The sequence below is a fragment of the Ochotona curzoniae genome, unplaced genomic scaffold, assembly GCF_017591425.1.
Source record: "Ochotona curzoniae isolate NIBS_2020 unplaced genomic scaffold, NIBS_Ocur_1.0 contig_46, whole genome shotgun sequence".
NCBI lineage: Eukaryota > Metazoa > Chordata > Mammalia > Lagomorpha > Ochotonidae > Ochotona > Ochotona curzoniae.
Genome location: NW_024466340.1, coordinates 4,501,275 through 4,520,916, shown reverse-complemented (window position 1 = coordinate 4,520,916; position 19,642 = coordinate 4,501,275). Strand labels below are relative to the sequence as shown.

At 43.0% G+C, this 19,642-nt stretch overlaps 1 protein-coding gene across 1 annotated transcript in view; it reads right to left on the bottom strand.

Annotated features, from left to right (window-relative positions):
• Positions 1-2,040: 2,040 nt before the first annotated feature.
• The window catches only part of NAA25 (N-alpha-acetyltransferase 25, NatB auxiliary subunit), a 54,972-nt gene continuing 37,370 nt past the window's right edge, over positions 2,041-19,642 (bottom strand). The window contains exons 18-24 of the mRNA XM_040986972.1: positions 14,773-15,016; positions 14,250-14,373; positions 13,296-13,361; positions 11,585-11,682; positions 10,045-10,155; positions 8,659-8,805; positions 2,041-4,762 (exon numbers count right to left, since the gene is read on the bottom strand). Coding sequence (XP_040842906.1) covers positions 4,640-4,762; positions 8,659-8,805; positions 10,045-10,155; positions 11,585-11,682; positions 13,296-13,361; positions 14,250-14,373; positions 14,773-15,016 — 913 coding nt within the window. The 3' untranslated portion in view covers positions 2,041-4,639. The remainder of the gene's footprint in view (positions 4,763-8,658; positions 8,806-10,044; positions 10,156-11,584; positions 11,683-13,295; positions 13,362-14,249; positions 14,374-14,772; positions 15,017-19,642) is intronic.

The following is a 19,642-nucleotide window of genomic DNA, read 5'->3' as shown; positions in this document are numbered from 1 at the left end:
ATCTGGGACCCAGCTTCCTGGACTACATGGAATGTGGAGGTTGCAGAAGAGTTCTCTGCTCCCTGAGCGTAATACTACCATAGGAACTCCATAAAGTGCATGAAGCTTTTGGCTCATAGTAGCTTGTCTTCTAGTCATTACTACACATCCCTAGCTGAACCCAGGCTGCGCAGCACCTGAACACCAGGGAACACGAGAGCCGTGAATGATGTGAGCAACCTAAACCATCTTTTGGGGAAATGTTTTACTAGCAATGAGGCAGTGGGCATTTAGTCTAAGGTTAGCACACACACACATCCAGACTCTGGGAGGCAGTGCCCCAAGCAGTAGGGTTCTTGCAACCCACACGGATTGAGTTGCCAGTACCTTGTGGGGCAATGCAAAAGCAGATGGGAGATCTCAGAAAAAAAAAAAAAAGTGCCATTGCAGTGGGGTTAGGCTGGTATTTGTGACACACAAGCATCCCAGGTCAGTACTGGTTCCAGTCCCGGTTGCTGCAGTTTCAATCCAGCTCCCTGCTAATGCACCTGGAAGGCAGTAGGAAAGGACACAAGTACTCATGCCCATATAGGAGACCTGGATATGGCTCCCGAGCTTGCCTTTTGCCCAGGCCAGTGCCAGCTGTGAGGGCCATTTGGGGAGCCACCCAGGCTGTAGCTCAGCTTTTCAAATGAATGAATCTTAAACACAGCTATGAGATCCAAGTATCTACCTTTTGCCAAGGGGGGAAAAATAATGCTGGGATGAACTTAAATTGCTACCTGGAAAAAAGTAGACAAAAATCAATAGAGGTATATATAAAGGGGACTTAATGTGCTAAAATAAGTTTCTATGATGTCAGTTTTGTATCTCAGCTTGTAGGTTCAAAAACTGCTGGATCAATCATGTCACCATCTGCCAGGCCTGAAATCTTGCAGTAACTTGTCATGAGAGAATGCAGTCTCCCTCCCTCGGAGCTCAAGGGCCCTTTCTTCTCAAGCCCTGTTATCTGGCACTCCTGTCACTATATCCTGGCCACAGTCACAAAACATCTCAGCAGCACTTGCCTGCCTTGGAGCCTTCCACCCTTCCCCCAGCCCACAGATGGACTCCTGGTCAGATCAGCCGTCACAGCCCCAAGAGGGGCTCTCATGACCGGACCTGTGGAGACCCTCCAGAAACATTTTCACATACCTCGGTGTATTACGAAACTGATTTTTATTGCCTTGTCACGACTTCACGGCCAGCTAGTAACCAGGATACAGGGCTCCTTTTCCACTGTATCAACAGAGCCCTAAAATGGAAGGTGGCACACACCGAGTAGGTGCTTCATACACCAATACTGAGTTAACAAATATAAATGTGCAAAGCACTACTTGTAAGCCAAAAATACTGGTAGCCAAAAAAAAAAAGTTTGTGGTTTTTTTTTTTTCTTTTTAAGAGTGACAGGTTAAATGTATTGATTTTTTGGAAGGCAGAGTTTCACAGACTTGAGGGTTGGGCAGAGTGTGTGTAGGGGGGCAGTGAGGGAGAAATCAAGATCCAACTGCTGGTTCACTCCGCAGATGGCCAAGCCAGAAACTCCATCTGGGTGCACCAGATGTGTCAGGAGAAAGCTGGTTCCGAAGCAGAGCCAGCTAGAACTGAAACTGGGGGTCATACGGATGCCACTGTTATGCCACAACACTGGTCCTGGCATAAAAATTTTAGATCCTCAAACATTAAAATTTTGTTGGAGTTATAGTGCTTAATACAAAGATTAAAGATGAATTACACCATTGAGATGGTGATTGAGATGAATTACACCATTTAGAAGACTGTGGCTTTCTGAGAATCCCCACAAAAATGAACAAGGTGGAAATGGCAACTTCAAGTGTTTATATAAATTAACCCATCTTGGGTAAATTTGCTATGTTCAACCCAACTCTGAAGAGTACAAACTTCCCATGTTAATAAACCACATCAAATAAGTATCAAGTTTCAGTGACAAGCCTGTATGAACACTGAAACCCCTCTTTTATATTACAATTTACAATGAAAGACAAATCCAGATTGAACATGTTGATTGGAAAATATAATGCAATTTTGAACAATTAAAATTATGAAAATATACAAAATCGATGGGCAACACAACTAAAGCATCTGTACATTTTCCATTATGTGGAAAACACTAAAAGTTTCTCTACTTTTTATCCACACCAAATAAATGATTTAACCAAATGTTTGCTTTGGAGAATCTTAGGACCTCAGTAGTATAAAAAGCAGTAATTTTTTCAGTCTGTAAACAGTAGTCGTGGTTTTTTTTTTTTTCTCCTTTCCATTTTTTTTAAATCAATGTATCACACAAAAACAAAACAAAAACCCATACAAACCAAAAACAGCAGCAGCAGCAATGAATTATTTAGTAACTCTCTTCAAATACCGATGACATACGATTTCTGGGAGAGGGTGCTTTTTACTCTTGTAAGAATATATATATGTATACACACACACACGCACGCTAACTGTACACAATTTATATAGTGCCTGACAGCTTCCACAAAAACAGGTCAATAAGACATTGGCCATTTCTGCATAATCCCATCCTTTCATCTCAAAATATGAGATTGATCAAATTTAAATGCTTGGTATACTAAGTAGGAAAATTACCAGGTAACAAAGGAAGCATAACCTCAACATAATATTTGTTATCAGTCACTAAATCCAGCAGAGGTCCCAGATGCCCTAGAAGGATACTAGACCACTACAGTCCCACACTGACACCGAGGACCAAGGGCAGCCTGTTACGTGGTCAAATGTCAGATTGGTCATGGTCAGTTGATAGACTAGCTTCTATGGACAGTACTTTTTAGATATTCAGAGAAACATCATTTTAAAAACACATGCCATACACACATACCACACCCCAGTCTCTCTCTCTCTCTCTCTCTCTCTCTCTCTCACACACACACACACACACACAGAGTTCCAACTAAAACAGGCCACAAGTTGATGAAAAGATTATCACTGAATAAGATTCAGAATCAGAGTTTTCAATTCATCTTATCAAGACAGTTCTTTGGACTAGGTAATGTGATAGCTGTGCTATTAATTTATATCAAAACTAGTTTTTCAAATTAATTAGTGGACTAGGATTTCCACAAAGTCTTAGCTTGAACAAGTAACAGTAATTTGTAAAAATGTCCTTGGACATTTCAACAGTTATTAATCACCAAATCAATCTGCGATTCTGAGTCAAAATGAAGTTATAAAATGCAACTGCTTTACACACAGAGATAGTCTTAGCTTTCTTGGTTGCTTTTAAAAGAAAAAATGGATCCCGTTCCACTGTGGCAGTGTGATGGGAAGGGCCTGTACGGTCTTGAACATCAGTCCTTGGTCAGATACTTGAATTTCCTCAAAGTCAATTTCTTTGCTCTTATACAATCACTAACTTTAACTGTATTTAGGTAACAAAATCCAGAAACAGAAGCAGGGATTCAAACACACGAGTTGTCAATCAAACAGTATAAACTTGAAAAAATAATTGAAAGAGCAATTCTTTTATCTCTTCTGTCAGACCACTGTAATTTGAAGCTGTGGTCCTGGAAGCTCCAGGAGAATACAGTCAACACCATCCTGGTCCAAGTCTTAGCTCTGAAGGAAATAAAGTGAACAACAAACCACTGGATAATATTTCTTTTGCCAGCCAAAAACGTACAACCCCAGTTAAATCTCTAAATTAAATTTCTTCCTTCCCCAACTTAAAATCACTACAGGAATCTTAATTTTCAAGCCTATAGACATATACATATATATAGGTAAATATATATATGTATGTGTGTGCATGTATATGAGTTACAAGTAATATCAAACCTGCTTGCATAAATTATGTACCCCTCTTTTCTTTAAAACAGTGATTCCCATCTTCTCCAAACAATAAGCTGGCTCACAGCAGACTAAGTGGTCTGCACTGTATCCCTCCATAAACGCCTGTAAATGAACAGAGCCTTCCCTGCCTGCTTCAGAGACTGTACCCTCCTGAGAGCTAGCATGGGGACACGGTGGCTATCAGCCCTGTTCAGCCATGTGAAAACTGAGCAGCACCCTCCAGTGGCAAGTGGCTTCACCAAGGCTTACAGATCTTTTTCCCTTTAGGTCCTGGGGCGTGAGGGACTCCTGAGGAAGGCCCTGAATGAACCTGCTGCTGGGGAAGAAGGGCCCACTCTCGGTCATGTCCCCCTCTACTTCTGTTTTCCAGTTCCTAAGGCTCAGGGACCAGACCCGACACTCTCACTGCTAAAAGAGGAGTGTCATTCAGCTACTCTGAGGTCAATAATGTAGGCTTATTTTCTATTGCTTCTTTAAAAGACCCCCTCCTCCCAAGGTGTTTCTGGTGATAAAGGGAAGGGAAGGAGGTTCTCTTGTTGCTGCCATATGCATATGAACATGTATAAAAAGTGGTCAGACCCAGGAGGGTCCTACTTCTGGTTTATATACAATAATTTAGTCAGTTTTATATATTTAATACCTAAAAAAACAAAATCACGATCAAAGTCCTTCATGCATTTCATGAGGAAGTTCTGGATTAAATCGACAGTCGGCCAGATGGTTCAGCCGGCCTGACAAAGAGGGGCTATGGCCCTCTGCAGCGTCATCAGTGCCCATGACCTGTGTTTCCTTAAATTTTTAATTTCTTGGTGGTCTCAAGTCTTTTTTTCAGCAGCTCTCCCATCTCCAGAAGTGAGTGCAGGTAACTGCTCTGTACCTTCCCTTGCACAGTCTTTGAAAATTTTCTCTCTTCCTACAAAACAAAAATATTTGACAATAGTAAGTGGACTTGCTCAAAACATTGACCCAGATCATAGTTCCTCAAAGAAAAGTTGAATTGCTCATTACTGTTGGTTACATTACACCCTCTAGGGAACAGAGTGGCTTATTTTCAATTTCATAAAATAAGAAGTACAAAGAAGGCTAAAGCTCATCAGAGTTGCATACTCTTCCATGTGACGTCCACTGAAGTCTTTTGGCTGTAGCATCATTATTGTTTTCTTTGAAGATCTGTTTATTTGAACGACAGTTACTGGGATTGTGGTGGAGGTGGGGAAATACAGATCCTCCATTCACTGGTTCACTCCCCAAAATGTTGGCAACTGCGGAAGCCAGGTCTCCCATGTGGGTGGCAGGGGCCCAAGTACTTGGACCATCTCCTGCTGTCTTGTATTCCCAGGCACAATATTGAGGAGCTGGACCAAAAGTGAAGCAGCTAGGATATGGAGTGGTACCCATCTGGGAAGCTGGCACTGCAAGCAATGGCTTCACCCACCATACAAAAATGCTAGCCCTACTATTCCTTATAAATATTGTCCAAAAAGATAGTTATTTTATGGGACCAGTGTGAGACCCAGCTGCTCTACTTTTGACCCTGCTAATGGCCTAAGAAAGTAGCAGACGATGACCGAAGTACCTGGGCCCTGCACCCATGTAAGAGTCCTGAAAGACACTCCTGGCTTCCAGCTTCAGACAAGTTCAGCTCTGCCCATTATACCTATTTGGGGAGTGAACCCGCAGGTCGAAGGTCTCTCTCTTTCTAATTCTTACAAGTAACACAATAATAATTTTATTAAAAAGAAATTTATTTGAAAAGTAGAGTGACAGATAAGAGAGTCATCTTGCAGTTGGTGATCAACACCCTAAATGGTCCACAAGAGCCAGGGCTGGGCCAGGCTGAAGCCACAGGCTGGGAACTTCCTGCTGGTCTCCAACATGGACGACAGGAGCTCAGATATGGGGCCATCTTCCTCTCTATCTTCCTTTACAATGCACTGGCAGGAAGCTGGATCAGAAGTGGTCAAACTGTCAGTCTGATAAAGGATATCAGAATTGGCAAGTGGCAGGCTAAATCCACTGTGTCTTAATGCTGTCCCTCAATACTAGTTTTCAATCAGGAAAAAGGTAAATATATATATATAAAAATTTTAGTAGGTAGTTTGGGCATAAAATCCCTATAATTTTGTTACGAGCTGTATGAAGTTAGAAATTTGAGATTTCTGACCATTTGTTTTCATCATAACAAAACGGTAGAAAATTTGTTACTAATTTGGTCATCATTACAACCACCTTTAAATGGCAGCAACATTATCAATTCTATCTTTTCCAGTCACAATACTACATGAACAGCTTCCTGTCTAAACCCAAGGATTCAAGGGACAAAACAACAAGCAATAATCAGAGTTTTCCTAAGCTTTCTCAAATGTATGGATTAAACATCTGCTATGAGGGCCAGGGTGGCACTGTGGTATAGCAGATAAAAGCCAAAGCCTAGGGCACTGGCATCCCATTTGGACACCAGTTCCAATCTGGCCCCTGCTAGTGGCTTGGGAAAGCAACAGAGAAGCCTCCAGTCCTTGTGCTCTGCTATGAGTGGGAGACTAAAAAAGGGCTCCCATCTTCAGACTGGTCTTGCTCCGGCGATCATGACAATTTGGCCAGTGAATCAGTGGATAGAACTCTGCCTTTCAAATGAAATGAATCTTTAAAAAAAAAAAAAAAAAAAAAAGCAAAAGAGCTGCTGTGGTAACAACCAACAACCACTGAAAATGCATTGGATGAAATGTTCAAAGATAGAAAGAAGGCTGCCTTGTCTTCACGTAATAATGTGAAACCCCAAACCACAGAAGCAATGCAACTACCTTTGACCTAACACATCCAATAACCACAAACATGCACAGGACTGCACAGAACAGCAAATACTAAGAAACACAGTGGAGTCGCCAAAGGCTGCAGTGCCTCCAGATTTTGAATACTGCTACAACTGTGTTCCATAAGCAACAGCTTGAACAGATCTCCTGAATGTAAGGTAAAGTGGGAACAGCCACACTGCAGCACAGGCTGCATCACAATAATTCTAGATATTTTCTTTGTAAGTATAAATACTGAATGAAAGTCTGAACACAACCAATTTCAAGCCATGGGAGGAAGAAGGAGAGCATGACTACACAGCTTTACTCAAATTTCAAATCTAGGGCCCGGTGTGATAGCGTAGCACTTAAAGTTCTCGCCTTGAACACACCAGAATCCCATATGGGCGCGGGTTCTAATACTGGTGGCCCTGCTTCCCATCCAGTCCCCTGCTTGTTGCCTGGGAAAGCAGTCGAGGAGGCCCCACAACTTTGGGACCCTGCACCACGTGGGAGACCCCAGGAGTCTCCTGGCTTTGGATTGGCTCAGCTCCAGCCATTGCGGCCGCTTAGGGAGTGAACCATCGGAAGGAAGATCTTCCTCTCTGTCTCTCTTCCCTCTGTATATATGCCTTTCCAATAAATAAATAAATAAATAAATAAATAAAAACAAATCTTTAAAACATTTTTTTCAAATTTAGGAAAAAAAGAAGCGGGGGGAGGAGTTGACCCTAACAGAAGCTGAAGCACTGCCTACCTCTCCATTAAAGTCTAAGTGCCCACCATTTATGCAGAGTTTGTATCTGGTGAACATTGTTTAGTACACTGAATATATCAAGACTAACAAAAACAAGCAACAGAAGGCCAACAATTGATTTAATCTTCACAATACTCATCATTATCATCTCCATTTATAGACTAATGAAGTGAAGAACCACAGAATTTAAGTAACTTTATCAAGGTCAGGAACGTATGTCGTGGCATATCAGGTTAAGCCACAGCCTACATCACTAAGAGCCCTATTTAGTAGCTGGTTTGTGTCCCAGATGCTTCACTTCTGATCTAGTTCCCTGCTAATATGCTTGGGAAAGCAGTAGAGGATGGCCCAACTGTTTGGTTTCCTGCCTCATGGGGAAAGACAGAAGCTAATTTGGGGAGTGAACCAGTGGATGGTAGAGATGGACCAGAGATGGGTGAGAGATGGGCCAGTCTAAAGCCAGGGGCCAGGAGCTTCTCCCAGGTCACCATGTGGATACAAGAGCACGAGCACTTGGCCTATCTTCTGCTCCTTTCTCAGGCTTTGGCTACTACATCAGGGCACTGACCCCAAGAATCTACATTTTAAACATAAGGAGTTTTAACAGGGATTTCATTAGCAAACAGCAGAATGCTAAGGTAACAGAGTAATATCAGGAGACAAGATAGCTCACACTTTGGACTCATACTTGGCTGGCTATTCCAGCCAATTACTGACATAATTCTTTCTAACGTCTTGTGTTCCATTTTTTGTTTTTTCAGTTGTATCTGATGGGATGGCAAGAACGCCACCCAACCTAGCAGCAGTTAAATTCCTACTCAAGGTTGTTCCTGGATTTCAAAAGTATGTCTAGCTCCTCTAGCAATTCATCAAGAAGGGATGGGTGTTGGTGCAGCCAGCTTAAACACTGCTTGGAACACTTACACTCCAGATGAGCACATTGATCTGAGTCCCAACTATTTTCCTTCCCATCGAGTTTCTTGCTAATGCCCTGGGAAAGCAGTGGATGATGGCCCCAAGTACTTGGGTTCCTGCCACCCGCAGAAGATTCACATGGATATGTCATTAAGCTCTTACAGCCTCTTGGAAAGTGAACCAGTGGATGGAAGATCTTTCTCAGTCCCTCCTTCTGTTACTCTTTCAAATAAATAAATCAATCTTTAAAAGTAAAAGACAACAATCCCAAAACTGTACAAAAATGAAGCATGAGGCCAGCGCAGTAGCACAGCACGTTAGTACTCCTGATCACCTATAATCTCTTACCAGTGAAAGAGATGTGTCTTCTAAAATAAGTTCTTCAAGTTTAAGTGCAATTAGATGTGACTCAAGCCCTTTAATATGATCAACAACGTTGGAAATTAAAGTTTGAAGCCCGGTAACATAATCTTGGAAACTGGTAAATACAGGTGGCTGGAAAAATATTTAAAAAGAAATCAGATTATAAAACATTTCCAATGTTTACATCACATAAGCTATACTACCTTCCTGCAACAGGATTAATTACTGCTATTAACAACAGGGATAGATACAATTTTAGACATTAAGGTCCTTGCAATTTAACTTCTAACACATGACTGTTGAGAATGATGACTTACATATTTGGCGGGTAGGTGTTTGGCAAAGGAGTTTAGGCTGATACCAAGGAGGTCCATACTTCATACTTAAGAGCCTGGTCCAGACACCAGCCTGGCTCTCCATTTCAGCTTCCTTCTAATGTGCGCTCTAGGACACAGTGGGTGATGGCTCAAGGTTTGGATCCCTGCCATTCCTGCACAAGCTCTAGACTGAATTTTGGGCTGCTGGCATCACCTTGGCCCAGCTGGTTTGTCACGGACTATAGCATTTGGAGAGTAAATCAGTAAATGGAAGATGTCTTTGTCGCTCTGCTTCCCTTCTGCTGGAAGGGAAGAGAATCCTGCAGACTGAGGCATCAGCCCAACAGCTCAGTTATGAATTACAGAGGAGAAAAGGCACTCTACCCTGATGTAATCCAGCAAACATTTCTTTAATCAAATAATACAATCTGAAACTAACAACAAATGAAATGCAACATAAATGCCTCCTGATTTCACTCAGTAAAAATTTAATTTAAACCTGAGGAAAGAAATAGCTAAAGGGAGGTTGCAGAGCAGTTTACACAACACTCAGAGTCTTCAATAATAAGGGCAAAATGATAAAGTCTATAAAAATTTTTGAGATTAAAGAATGATTAAAAAAAAAAAAAAGAAAGAAAGAAAAAGAGGGACCAGTGCAGTGGCCTGGCGACTAAAGTCCTTTCCTAGAATGCGCCAGGATCCCATATGGGCACTGGTTCTAATTCTGGCAGCCCCGATTCCCATCTAACTCCCTGCCTGTGGCTTGAGAAAACAACTGAGACCGGCTATTGTGGTCACTTGGGGAGTGAAACATGGGAAGGAAGAGCTTCCTCTGTCTCTCTCTCCTCCTCTATATATAGCTAACTTTGCAATAAAAATGAATAAATCTTGAAAAAAAATTAAAAACAAACAAAAAAGAAAGACCCTTGATAGGACTCTAGACTTTTGAAAAAAGTTACAAGTAACAAGTTTAAAATCAGTTGGGGAGTTAAAAAAAATACTTAAGAGAAAATCAGCATGGACAAGATTGTTATATGTATTTTTCTGTGATTACCATAATAATGCTGGTTTCTTTTTTCTTCTTTTTCTTTTTCTGTAAACTTAATTTGAATGGTCGCAGGACACTCTCACAGTAACTAGATACCCAAAGGACAATAGAAATAGTCTGGAAAAAAAAAAGAATTCATCAAAAAGATTACATGATACTTCTTAGGAGGTTAAAGGCAAGGGATTAAAAAGTCATTGGCAATTTTATGCAAAACCCGTTATTCTCCCCTCCCTATTTACAATATGCTTTCTCAGCACACCTCTCCAAGTCAAGACATCATCTCCCCCACAAATGCTAACTTACAGAGATGTTTATTCAATGCATGTGTATACATACACATATCATACGTGTGAAATTATATAGTATTTATATGTATAAAATCTACAATTATCTATAATGTTTATATAACATCATATGTACTAAAATGCACTGAATAAGTATCTTTTAGGCACTTCCAATGTGTCAGACGTTAGAATAGAATTCATTGGCTTTAGGAAGCTCATACGTTAGTAGTACAAACAAATTTATAACCAAAATAAAAGATAATGGATTAAAAGTGTTTGTGATTCTCTTCCTATTTTCTCAGGTTGAAAAAGAAGAGTTTCATAATATTCTATTAATTCCTGCGATATCTCATGATGTAGAATGTCACAGAAACTGGTAAACCACACATAAAAGCCGATGGAGGACTGACAAACTGTCTAATAAACAGCAGGGCTCTGCACTGTGCTGTACTGAGTTAAGCTGCAACCTGCAGCGCTGGCAACACTGGGCAATGGTTCCAGTCAGGGCTGTACCACTCAGATCCAGCTCCCTGCTAATGCATCTGGAAAAAGCAGTGGAGAATGGCTCAAATCCTTAGGTACTCATGTGTGAAACCTGGAAGAAGCTGCAGGCTTCTGGCTTTGGCCTGACCAAGCCCTGGTAAAGATGCCTTGAGGGAACAAAGCAATGAACAGAATGCCTCTCTCGCGCACACACACACTTTCTCTCTTTAAAGACATATTTTGTGTATTTGTAAAGTTAGAGAAAGGGAGAGACAGACAGCAACAGCCAGAGCTAAGCTGATCCAGGCCAGGTGCTAGGGCTTTCTTCCAGGTCTTCATCATGGGTTCAGGGGCCCAAGCACTCTGGCCATCTTTTTCTGCTTCCCCCAGTGCATTACTGGGGTGTTGGATCAGAAGCAGAGCAGCTGGATCACAAAGTGGTGCCCATATGGGATGCCAGCATCACAGTGGCTTAACTCATTAAACCACAGAACCAGCCCCAGGCCATCAGACTGGATAATGGAGGGAAAATAGTTTGCTGTAGAGTGAATCTCAGGAATTAGAAATGTAAAAAGTAAATTTCAGAAAGCATTGTGAATGAAATCTTGACATTCTTAGAAAAACTTGGCTTTGAAAATGATTTAAATTTATTTTCCACTAAGAAAGTAGGTTTAAGGAATTAAACTGTAAATATAAGGTATCTGTTCATTGTTGAAAAATGAATCAGGCAGAGCATTATGGAAAAAAATCACCCAGTTTAGTAAAAAACAAAGGCATACCTCAACAAAGAAGACTAGATTTTCTAGAAGTACAGGATGTGTTTTCAAGTTACCATCTTTAACTTCTAAGAGGTCACCTTTACATCTACTAAAGACATCTGAAAATAGAAAAAAGTTTTAATCAGCTTTTATTTCAATGATATTTTCCAGAACACATTATAAACCTAGTATAGGACAAATATGAAATACTTAATCAAGAAAAGCCTTTTTTTTTCTTTCATTTATTTCATTCTGGGCCAAACAGCAAATGGTATTTCCTTTAAGGTTAAAAAAGCCGTATCGCAGGCCTGGCACAGTAGCCTAAAGGTTAAAATCCTCGCCTTGCAAGCACCACGATCCTATATGGGTGCCAGTTTATGTCTTGGCGGTTCTACTTCCCATCCAGCTCCCTGCTTGTCACCTAGAAAGGTGCTGCGGATAGCCTAAGGCCTTGGGACCCTGCACCTGCATGGGAGGCCACAGGGGAGTGACTCAGCAGACAGAAGATCTTCTTTTTTCTATGTTTCTCCTCTTCTTTGTATATCTGACTTTCCAATAAAATTAATAAATCTTAAAAGAAAAAAAAGACATATTGCCCGGTGTGATATCCTAGTGGCTAAATCCTTGCCTTGTAAAAACCAGGATCCCATATGGATGCCAGTTCATGTCCCAGCTGCTCCACTTCCTATGCAACTCCCTGCTTGTGGCCTGGAAAAGCAGTGGGGGATGACCAAAACCTTAGGATCCTGCACCAGCATGGGAGACCTGGCAGAGGCTGTTGGCTTCCTATCAGCTCAGCTCTGGGCGGTACAGCCTGGTACAGCCACTTGGGAAAAGAACCAGCAAAAGAAAGATCTTTTAGTATATATGACTTTGCAATAAAAAAAAAATCTTTAAAAAATTTATTTATTTAACAGCAGAGTTACAGAAAAGCAATTCAAACAGAAAGAGAAATCTAACATCTGCTAGTTTACTCCCAGATAGCGACAATGATCAGCACTGGACCAGGCTGAAGCCAGGAGCCTGGGACTTCATTTGTGTCTCCCAAATGAGCGGCAGATTCAAAGACTTTGTCAATCTTCTGCTACATTTCCCAGGACATTAGCAGGGAGCTGCATTGGAAGTGGAGTACCCAGGACTTGAGCCAATGTTCATATGGCATGTGGGACCTCAGACAGCAGCAGGTTTACCAACTTTGCCAATAATGTTGTTTATAATCTACTACTTTTGTTAGCAAAACAAAGAAAGAAAGAAATACAACAAGAAGAAATAAAACTTCCTTTTGAACAGTAAACTCTAAAAATCCCAATACTATGAGTTACGATTTTTCTAATTCTGAAAAGTATCTACTAAAAAACTGAGCCAATGGGCCCAACACAGCAGCCTAGTGGCTAAAGTCCTTGCCTTATACATGCTGGGATCCCATTTGGGTGCCAGTTTGTGTCCCAGCTATTCTACTTCCCATCCATATCCCTGTGTCCTGGAAAAGCAGTCAAAGACGACCCAAAGCCTTGGGACCCTGCAGCCATGTGGTAGACACGAAAGAGGCTCCGTGTTCCTGGCTTTGGATTAGCACAGCTCTGGCCATTGTGGCCACTTGGGGAGTGAGTCAACGAATGGAAGATCTTCCTCTCTGTATATTTGACTTTCCAATAAAATCAAAAATAAGTAAATAAAAAAAAAAAAAAAAAACCTGAGCCACTGCCTGATGCCCAGATGTAATAACAATTACCTTTTAATTGTTCTAGTAAAGACTTAAGACCATTCTCTATACGCTTCTGGATCTCCGCTGTATCTTCTGAAACAGAAAAATAAAAAAATAAAAACCATTTATAAAGTAACATAATGACATCAGAACAATACCCATTTCCTTTCCTCATAAGACTCAAAGATATCCAAATTTCCAAAAAGAGGAAAGAAGAGAAAAATGATAGAGAAATGATTTTTCTGACAAAGGTGTAATCTAAAATTCTCTAGAATTTGAATATATGTTAAGATAAATAAACCTTATGTGCACTAATGTGCACCCTGGCAGACAGCAGGAGATGGCTTAAAGGCCCTACCCCCATGTGGGAGACCCTGAAGAAGCTCTTGGCTCTCAGCTTCAGATCAGTCCAGGTCTAACCACAGAGGCCAGCAGGAAAATGAACCCGTGAATGGCAGGTCTCTCTCTCTCAACGATCTAAGCTTCTAAAACATTAGACCAGTGGCGCTGTAAGCTAATCCTCCGCCTGCAAGTGCTGGCATCCCATATAGGCATTGGTTATTTCCCTGCTGCTCCTCTTCCAATCCAGCTTCCTCCTGTGGCCTGGAAAAAGCAGTGGACAATGGCCCAGGCCTTGGGCCCCTGCACCCATGTGGGAGGTCAGGAAGAAGTTTTGGACCAGCTCAGCTCTGGCCATCGTGGCCACTTGAGAAGTGAACCAGTTGGTGAAACATCTTCCTGTGTCTCTCCTTCTCTCTGTAAAATCTGCCTTTCTAATAAAAACTAATATTAACAACAACAACAAAGTATTACATTGTACATTGTTGACTATGCCCTCATACAAGCAAAGCTAATATTTTTATAATACCTCCCATCTAATCCAAACTTTTTAAACTATCTGAGACTATGGATGTTTAACTGCATTTACTAACTTTTCAGTGACAAACACCCTTCAAACATTAATGCAAAGTGAACACTTACCTATGCCATTGGTATCCAGCTCATAAACATCATTAACAAGATAGAAAGAACTTATCTGGCACTGAGAACAGCCAGAATTGAAGAATCCACCCATTCTGGTAGGTACAGGACCCAGGAAGGGATACTGAGAAGAAAGGGGAAGAGCGTGTCCTTCAGTGTCTGCTGTCACACAATGTAAGAAAGCAAGGCATTTCTAACAACTGCATAAAAAGATATTGCAGTGGTTCTGTTAAAAGTCATTAATCAGCAAACAAATCATTACAGGAAATGCAGAAATCTAGTCTTAACTGCCTGACATCTATTAATAATTCACCATTACTAGAGGTTCTTCTGCTTTTCCTCACTGCCCAAATGGGAGGGTCTGTAACTCGTTGTATCTATCATGGTGCTATTTTTCCTACAAATGCTGCAAACTTGGACAAAAGAATGTACTTTCGCTGTCTGCCCACTCCAAATGCCTGCTGTTAACAGCACAGTTGTAAACATGATTGCAGCCTTCACAGCAAATATTCACTTGTGATACCTGGATTTCCTTCTCTATAAATCGCTTTCCTGTCTCCACGGCCACCTCTAGCTGTTGAAGTAGCAAGCGCAGAATATCAATCCGAGAGGAAACGCCATTTTCTGCAGTCTTTTCCGAGTTCCTTGGCTCCGCAGGGTGGCTAAGACTGGGAAGTCCACTGATCAGCCTCAACGTTAAGGAACGAATTTTTAGCCACATCGTCTCCTCTTCCAAGGAAAGTTTCTTGTGTTCTTCAGAAACATCCCTTAAACAGAAATATCCCCAAGCCATCCGTTTTATTTAATCTGTGTAGCCTTCACATATTTCCTAGTACTCTTTCACTAGTCAAAAGTCCATTAATGATCCCAGTTGTCATTTACCTGTTGAATGATCTGGGATAAGCAAAAATCTAAATCCTCATTTCATTACTGATAAAATGGGAATGAAAACCTACCAAAACAAGCACTTTCACCTTACACAATGTAAGTAATACATTATACAAAATATTCAAACTGTCCTCTGCAGCTTTTCCCAGATCTGTGTTGCCAGAGCCGGATCAGAAATGGAACAGTCAGGACGCGCCCTAGGGGAGGCCGTCATCAGAGAAACAAAACAGAAGGCAAAGTAGCATGATAACCACATACCTTCAGTGTTGACAAGCTTGGCACAGCCCCTTTTAGACTTCTGCAACATGATAAATGCAAATGTAACTAGTACTTACATAACTCAACCAATTAAACAGAATGGTTCACAGTACTTGTTTTAAATCCTTTTATACACTAACTTTTCATAATAATGTGCGGAAGAGTTAACACAGGGGCCAGTACTGCGGCATAGTGTGTAAAACTCAGGATGACGGCCTCCCGATGGCATGTCCTGACTGTTCCATTCCTGATGCAGCTCTGGTAACACATCTGGGAAAAGCTGCAGAGGACAGTTCAGGTGTCTGTCCCTGCTGCCAACACAGGAGACCTGGGCAAAGCTCCTGGCTGCAACCTAACTCAGTGTAGGCCACTGCAGCTATCTAGGGAGTAAACTAGCAGAGGGAAGGCATCTTTTTCTCTCCCTCACTGTAACCAACTATCAAGATAAAGCTAATCTTAAAACAACAACAAAAAAGGAGGTAACACAGCAGACCTATAACTATCCTACTTGGAAAGGGCCAGCTTTGTAAGCTGGCTTATGTCTAGAAAGTTTGCACTCCAGCAGCATCCAAATGGCTAGTGGTGCCCTATTCTGATGGTCCAAACCAAGCAGTCTGTCAGAACTACCATTTTTCTTCTGGGAGTATGAATTTTAATGCATGCTAGACAGAGAACACATGCACATTGGACTCCAATTTTCCAGTAGGTGTCCCTGTGGAGAAACACTGCCAATCTTTCCATTTTTTTGGTGCTGGAAGAACATCTGGTATATCCACTCATAGGAAACAGAGAACACTGCAAATACATTCACAGAATTCTCTAGACTGTATCAGTGCCTTCCCATCTTTCTGGCCACGTTATGCATCCTTTTGGCATAATAAACCTGAGTGCAACTTTATGCTAAGTGCCTTTAATGCTTCTGCTGAATCACAAACAGTGGCCTTGGCAACCTACACATCACAGCCTTCTTAGGACAACTCACAGGCACAGCTCTGCAAGACTATGTATTGGTTTCATTTGGTTCTACCTTCCTGGAAGAGATCTGCTAAATTAGATGTTATATGGCAGGGGCTGGCATTGTGATAAAGTGGGTCAAGCTATCCATATCAGAATGTTTTTTTAAAAAAATTATTTATTTTTATTAGAAAGGCAGATTTACAGAGAAGGACAGACAGAGAGTAAGATCTTTCATCTGCTGATTCACTCCTCAATGGCTACAATGTCAAGAGGTGAGCTGATCTGAAGCCAGACAGCCTCCTCCAGCTCTCCGATGTGGGTGCAGGTTTCCAGGGATTTGGGCCATCCTCAGCTTTCACAGGAAGTAAGCAAGGAGCTTCACTGAAAGTGGACCAGCTGGTACATAAACAAGCACCTATAAAGGATATCAGTGCTTGAAGGTAGAGGATTAGCGTGTTGAGCCGCAGCACCAACCCATGTATTCTTTTGATTTAGCTCCCTTCTAACGCATGTGGGAAGGCAGCAGAAGATGGCCCAAGCACTTAGGTCCCTGCCATCACAAGGGAGACCAGGATGGAATTCCTGGTTCCTGACCTCAGCATGGCCCAGACCTAGCTGTTGTGGCCATTTGTGCAGTGGACTAGCACATAGAAGGTCTCTCTGTTACTCTCTGCAATAAACAATCTTTAAATAAATAAATAAAAGGTATATGGCACTTCCAATTTGTGACACCCATCAGTAACATTCATATAGAAAAGTAGATCATCCGCCTTCGCAGAGCCAGAGCCATCAGTGGCTTCACTTTCTTCCATGAATTCTGGGGTCTGGGGAATGGCGCTCAGCACTATCTGAGTGGGCCTAAGATCACTCATGTATTTTGGGGCCAAGAGTGCGTGTGGAGGGAAGTAGGTAAAGGCCCCAGGCTAGTGTGCTATATCTGTGGGCTGTGTCTGGGGTCTTGCGCATGCACTTGTGTCCCAAGTGCAGAGATAAGGTCCTAGACCTGTATGCATGCCAGAGGACCGGGTCTGGGAATCTATGATCTCATGCTTCTGGTTTACAGGCAGAGCTCCAGGCCAGCATGCCACCCCACCAGAAGACTGGGCTTGGGAAGACCAGCATGGGAAAACCATATGCTCCCAGGCTTAGAGACTATGGATAGCTCAGGTGTGGATGTGAGGGATGGAGAACCACTGAGGGAGTATGTTGCAGGTGAGGAATGACTTCTGGGGGATGTCCACCAATAAGGGTACTATATCTGTAGGTAAGCAAGGCAGCTGACACAAAGCAGTTTGGAGGGGGGAAGCTGCAGGACCTTTCTGGGTGAGACTAATGCACCCACCCACGTGGGAGACCAGAGTTGGTCTAGTCAGGACTGACCACCACTGACCATTACCCACAAAAGCATACAAAAGATAGGCTTGAGGGCCTACCTGGCAGGGCTAGATCACAGTATCCACCAGTAAGTATCCAATCAGGGGAAGGATCATGATCATGTTAACACCATGACATTGACCAGCACACAAGAGAACCAGGTGTGGGAGCAGATTCTGTGAGGGATATGTGGGCCAACTCCTGTGGAACTGCAATTCCTGCTGGTTTGCTTAAGAGCTGGAGGTAGTGACGGACTAAGAAAGGCATGGCCATGGACCCTCCAACACTAATGGGTACTGAGGGTTGGGAACAGGTAAGGGTGGTCCAGGTGGCAGCACCTGCAGATGCACCCAAGAATTGGGAGGGGCTGGGCCGGGCCACAACATCCACCAGCACACACAAAGGCCAGGTCGAAGGTGGTAGACTAGGCCAAGTAAGGGCCTAGGACCCACCAACACAACTGAGATCAGGGTCTGGGAGTGGGCCTAGTGGGACAACTTGGGTAAATCCACAGGTGGGCTGTAGCTCCCACTGAAGAGCATGTGATTTCAGGCAGCAGTGTTGGTTAGCCAGGCAAGGGAGTTCCACCCATCAGAAAGTGTGGGTTGGTTCTGAAGGATGGGTAGACTGGGCACAGTTGCACACCAACTTTAGCTTATTGGCATGTGCAGGAGCCAGGCTGGAGGTCGGTCATGCCAGACTAGGCTATCACACCTACCAGTTCACATGAGCAAGGGATGGGAGCAGACCATGCAGGGCTAGGCTGCAGCACAAGCCAGCAAGCATTGGGACTGGGGGCCAGGACAGGTCAGGCTGCAGCATCTGATGGCAAAGACCAAGATGGGATGGGCTGGATCAGGGCTGGATCAAAGAAATCACTGGCATGCACAATATCTGAGGCTGGGAACAGGCCTGACTGGGAAGCTAAGGGGATGCCTTAGGTGGGTTATGGATCTCAATGGTGAGTGCAATTTGTGCTGGACATGACTGCAGTGTCCCTTGGCATGGGTGTGGACTGGGTCTGGGGTGTTCCAGACTGGGCTAATTGCAGCACCCACTGGTGCTCATGAGAGCCAAGGAGGGTGTAGGACAGACTGGGCTAGATTTTGGTACCCACTGAACCATGTGAGAGATATGTCTGGGCATGAACCAAGCATATGGGTGTATTGTAGCACCCAACAGTAAGAACCGGAATAAGTGTGGGCCGGGTGGGCAAGGCTATTGTTCCTGCCAGGACAGGAGGTGGACTAAGCCAGTCTAGGCCATGGACCCATCGGTGTGCAGAAGATCTGTTAATGGGAGAAGATCAAACAAGGAGCTTGAGGAACTCCTATGTGAGGACGCAGTCCTGGCAGGTAAGCACAAAATCACAGCTGGGGATACCCCAGCTCAGGCCTGGTTATGGTACCTGCTGGCATACATGTGGTCCAGTTGTGCGGGCAGGCCAGGCTGGGCCAGTTCATAACACCCACTGACTTATGTAAGAGATAATACTGGAGACAGACTGACCCAGCACTTGCAACTATCAGTGTGTACTGATGTGGGTGACAGAAAGAGCCAGAACCTGTACTGGCAAGCAGACGTAAGAGTCAGGTCTGGGATCACTTCAGATGAGGCTTCTTTGGGGATCCCCCAACTGAACCACTGGACTCAGAACTCCAACCAGGAAAAGAATCACAGGATCTGTGGTCTGATCATGGAGTGCATTTGCCGGAGCTGGGCCTCCTTAGTGGCTTAGAGAGCCGTGGACGGCATACTCAGATGACATGGAAGATATGGCAGTATATTGGAGCCTGCAGAGGACATTTGGTATCATAGCAGAGGATGAGGGGCAGAACAAAAACTGGTCAACTACCCCATCCAAGCACTGACAACAAATATCTGAGCGAAAAGAGGTTCTAAGGTAGACTATGTCA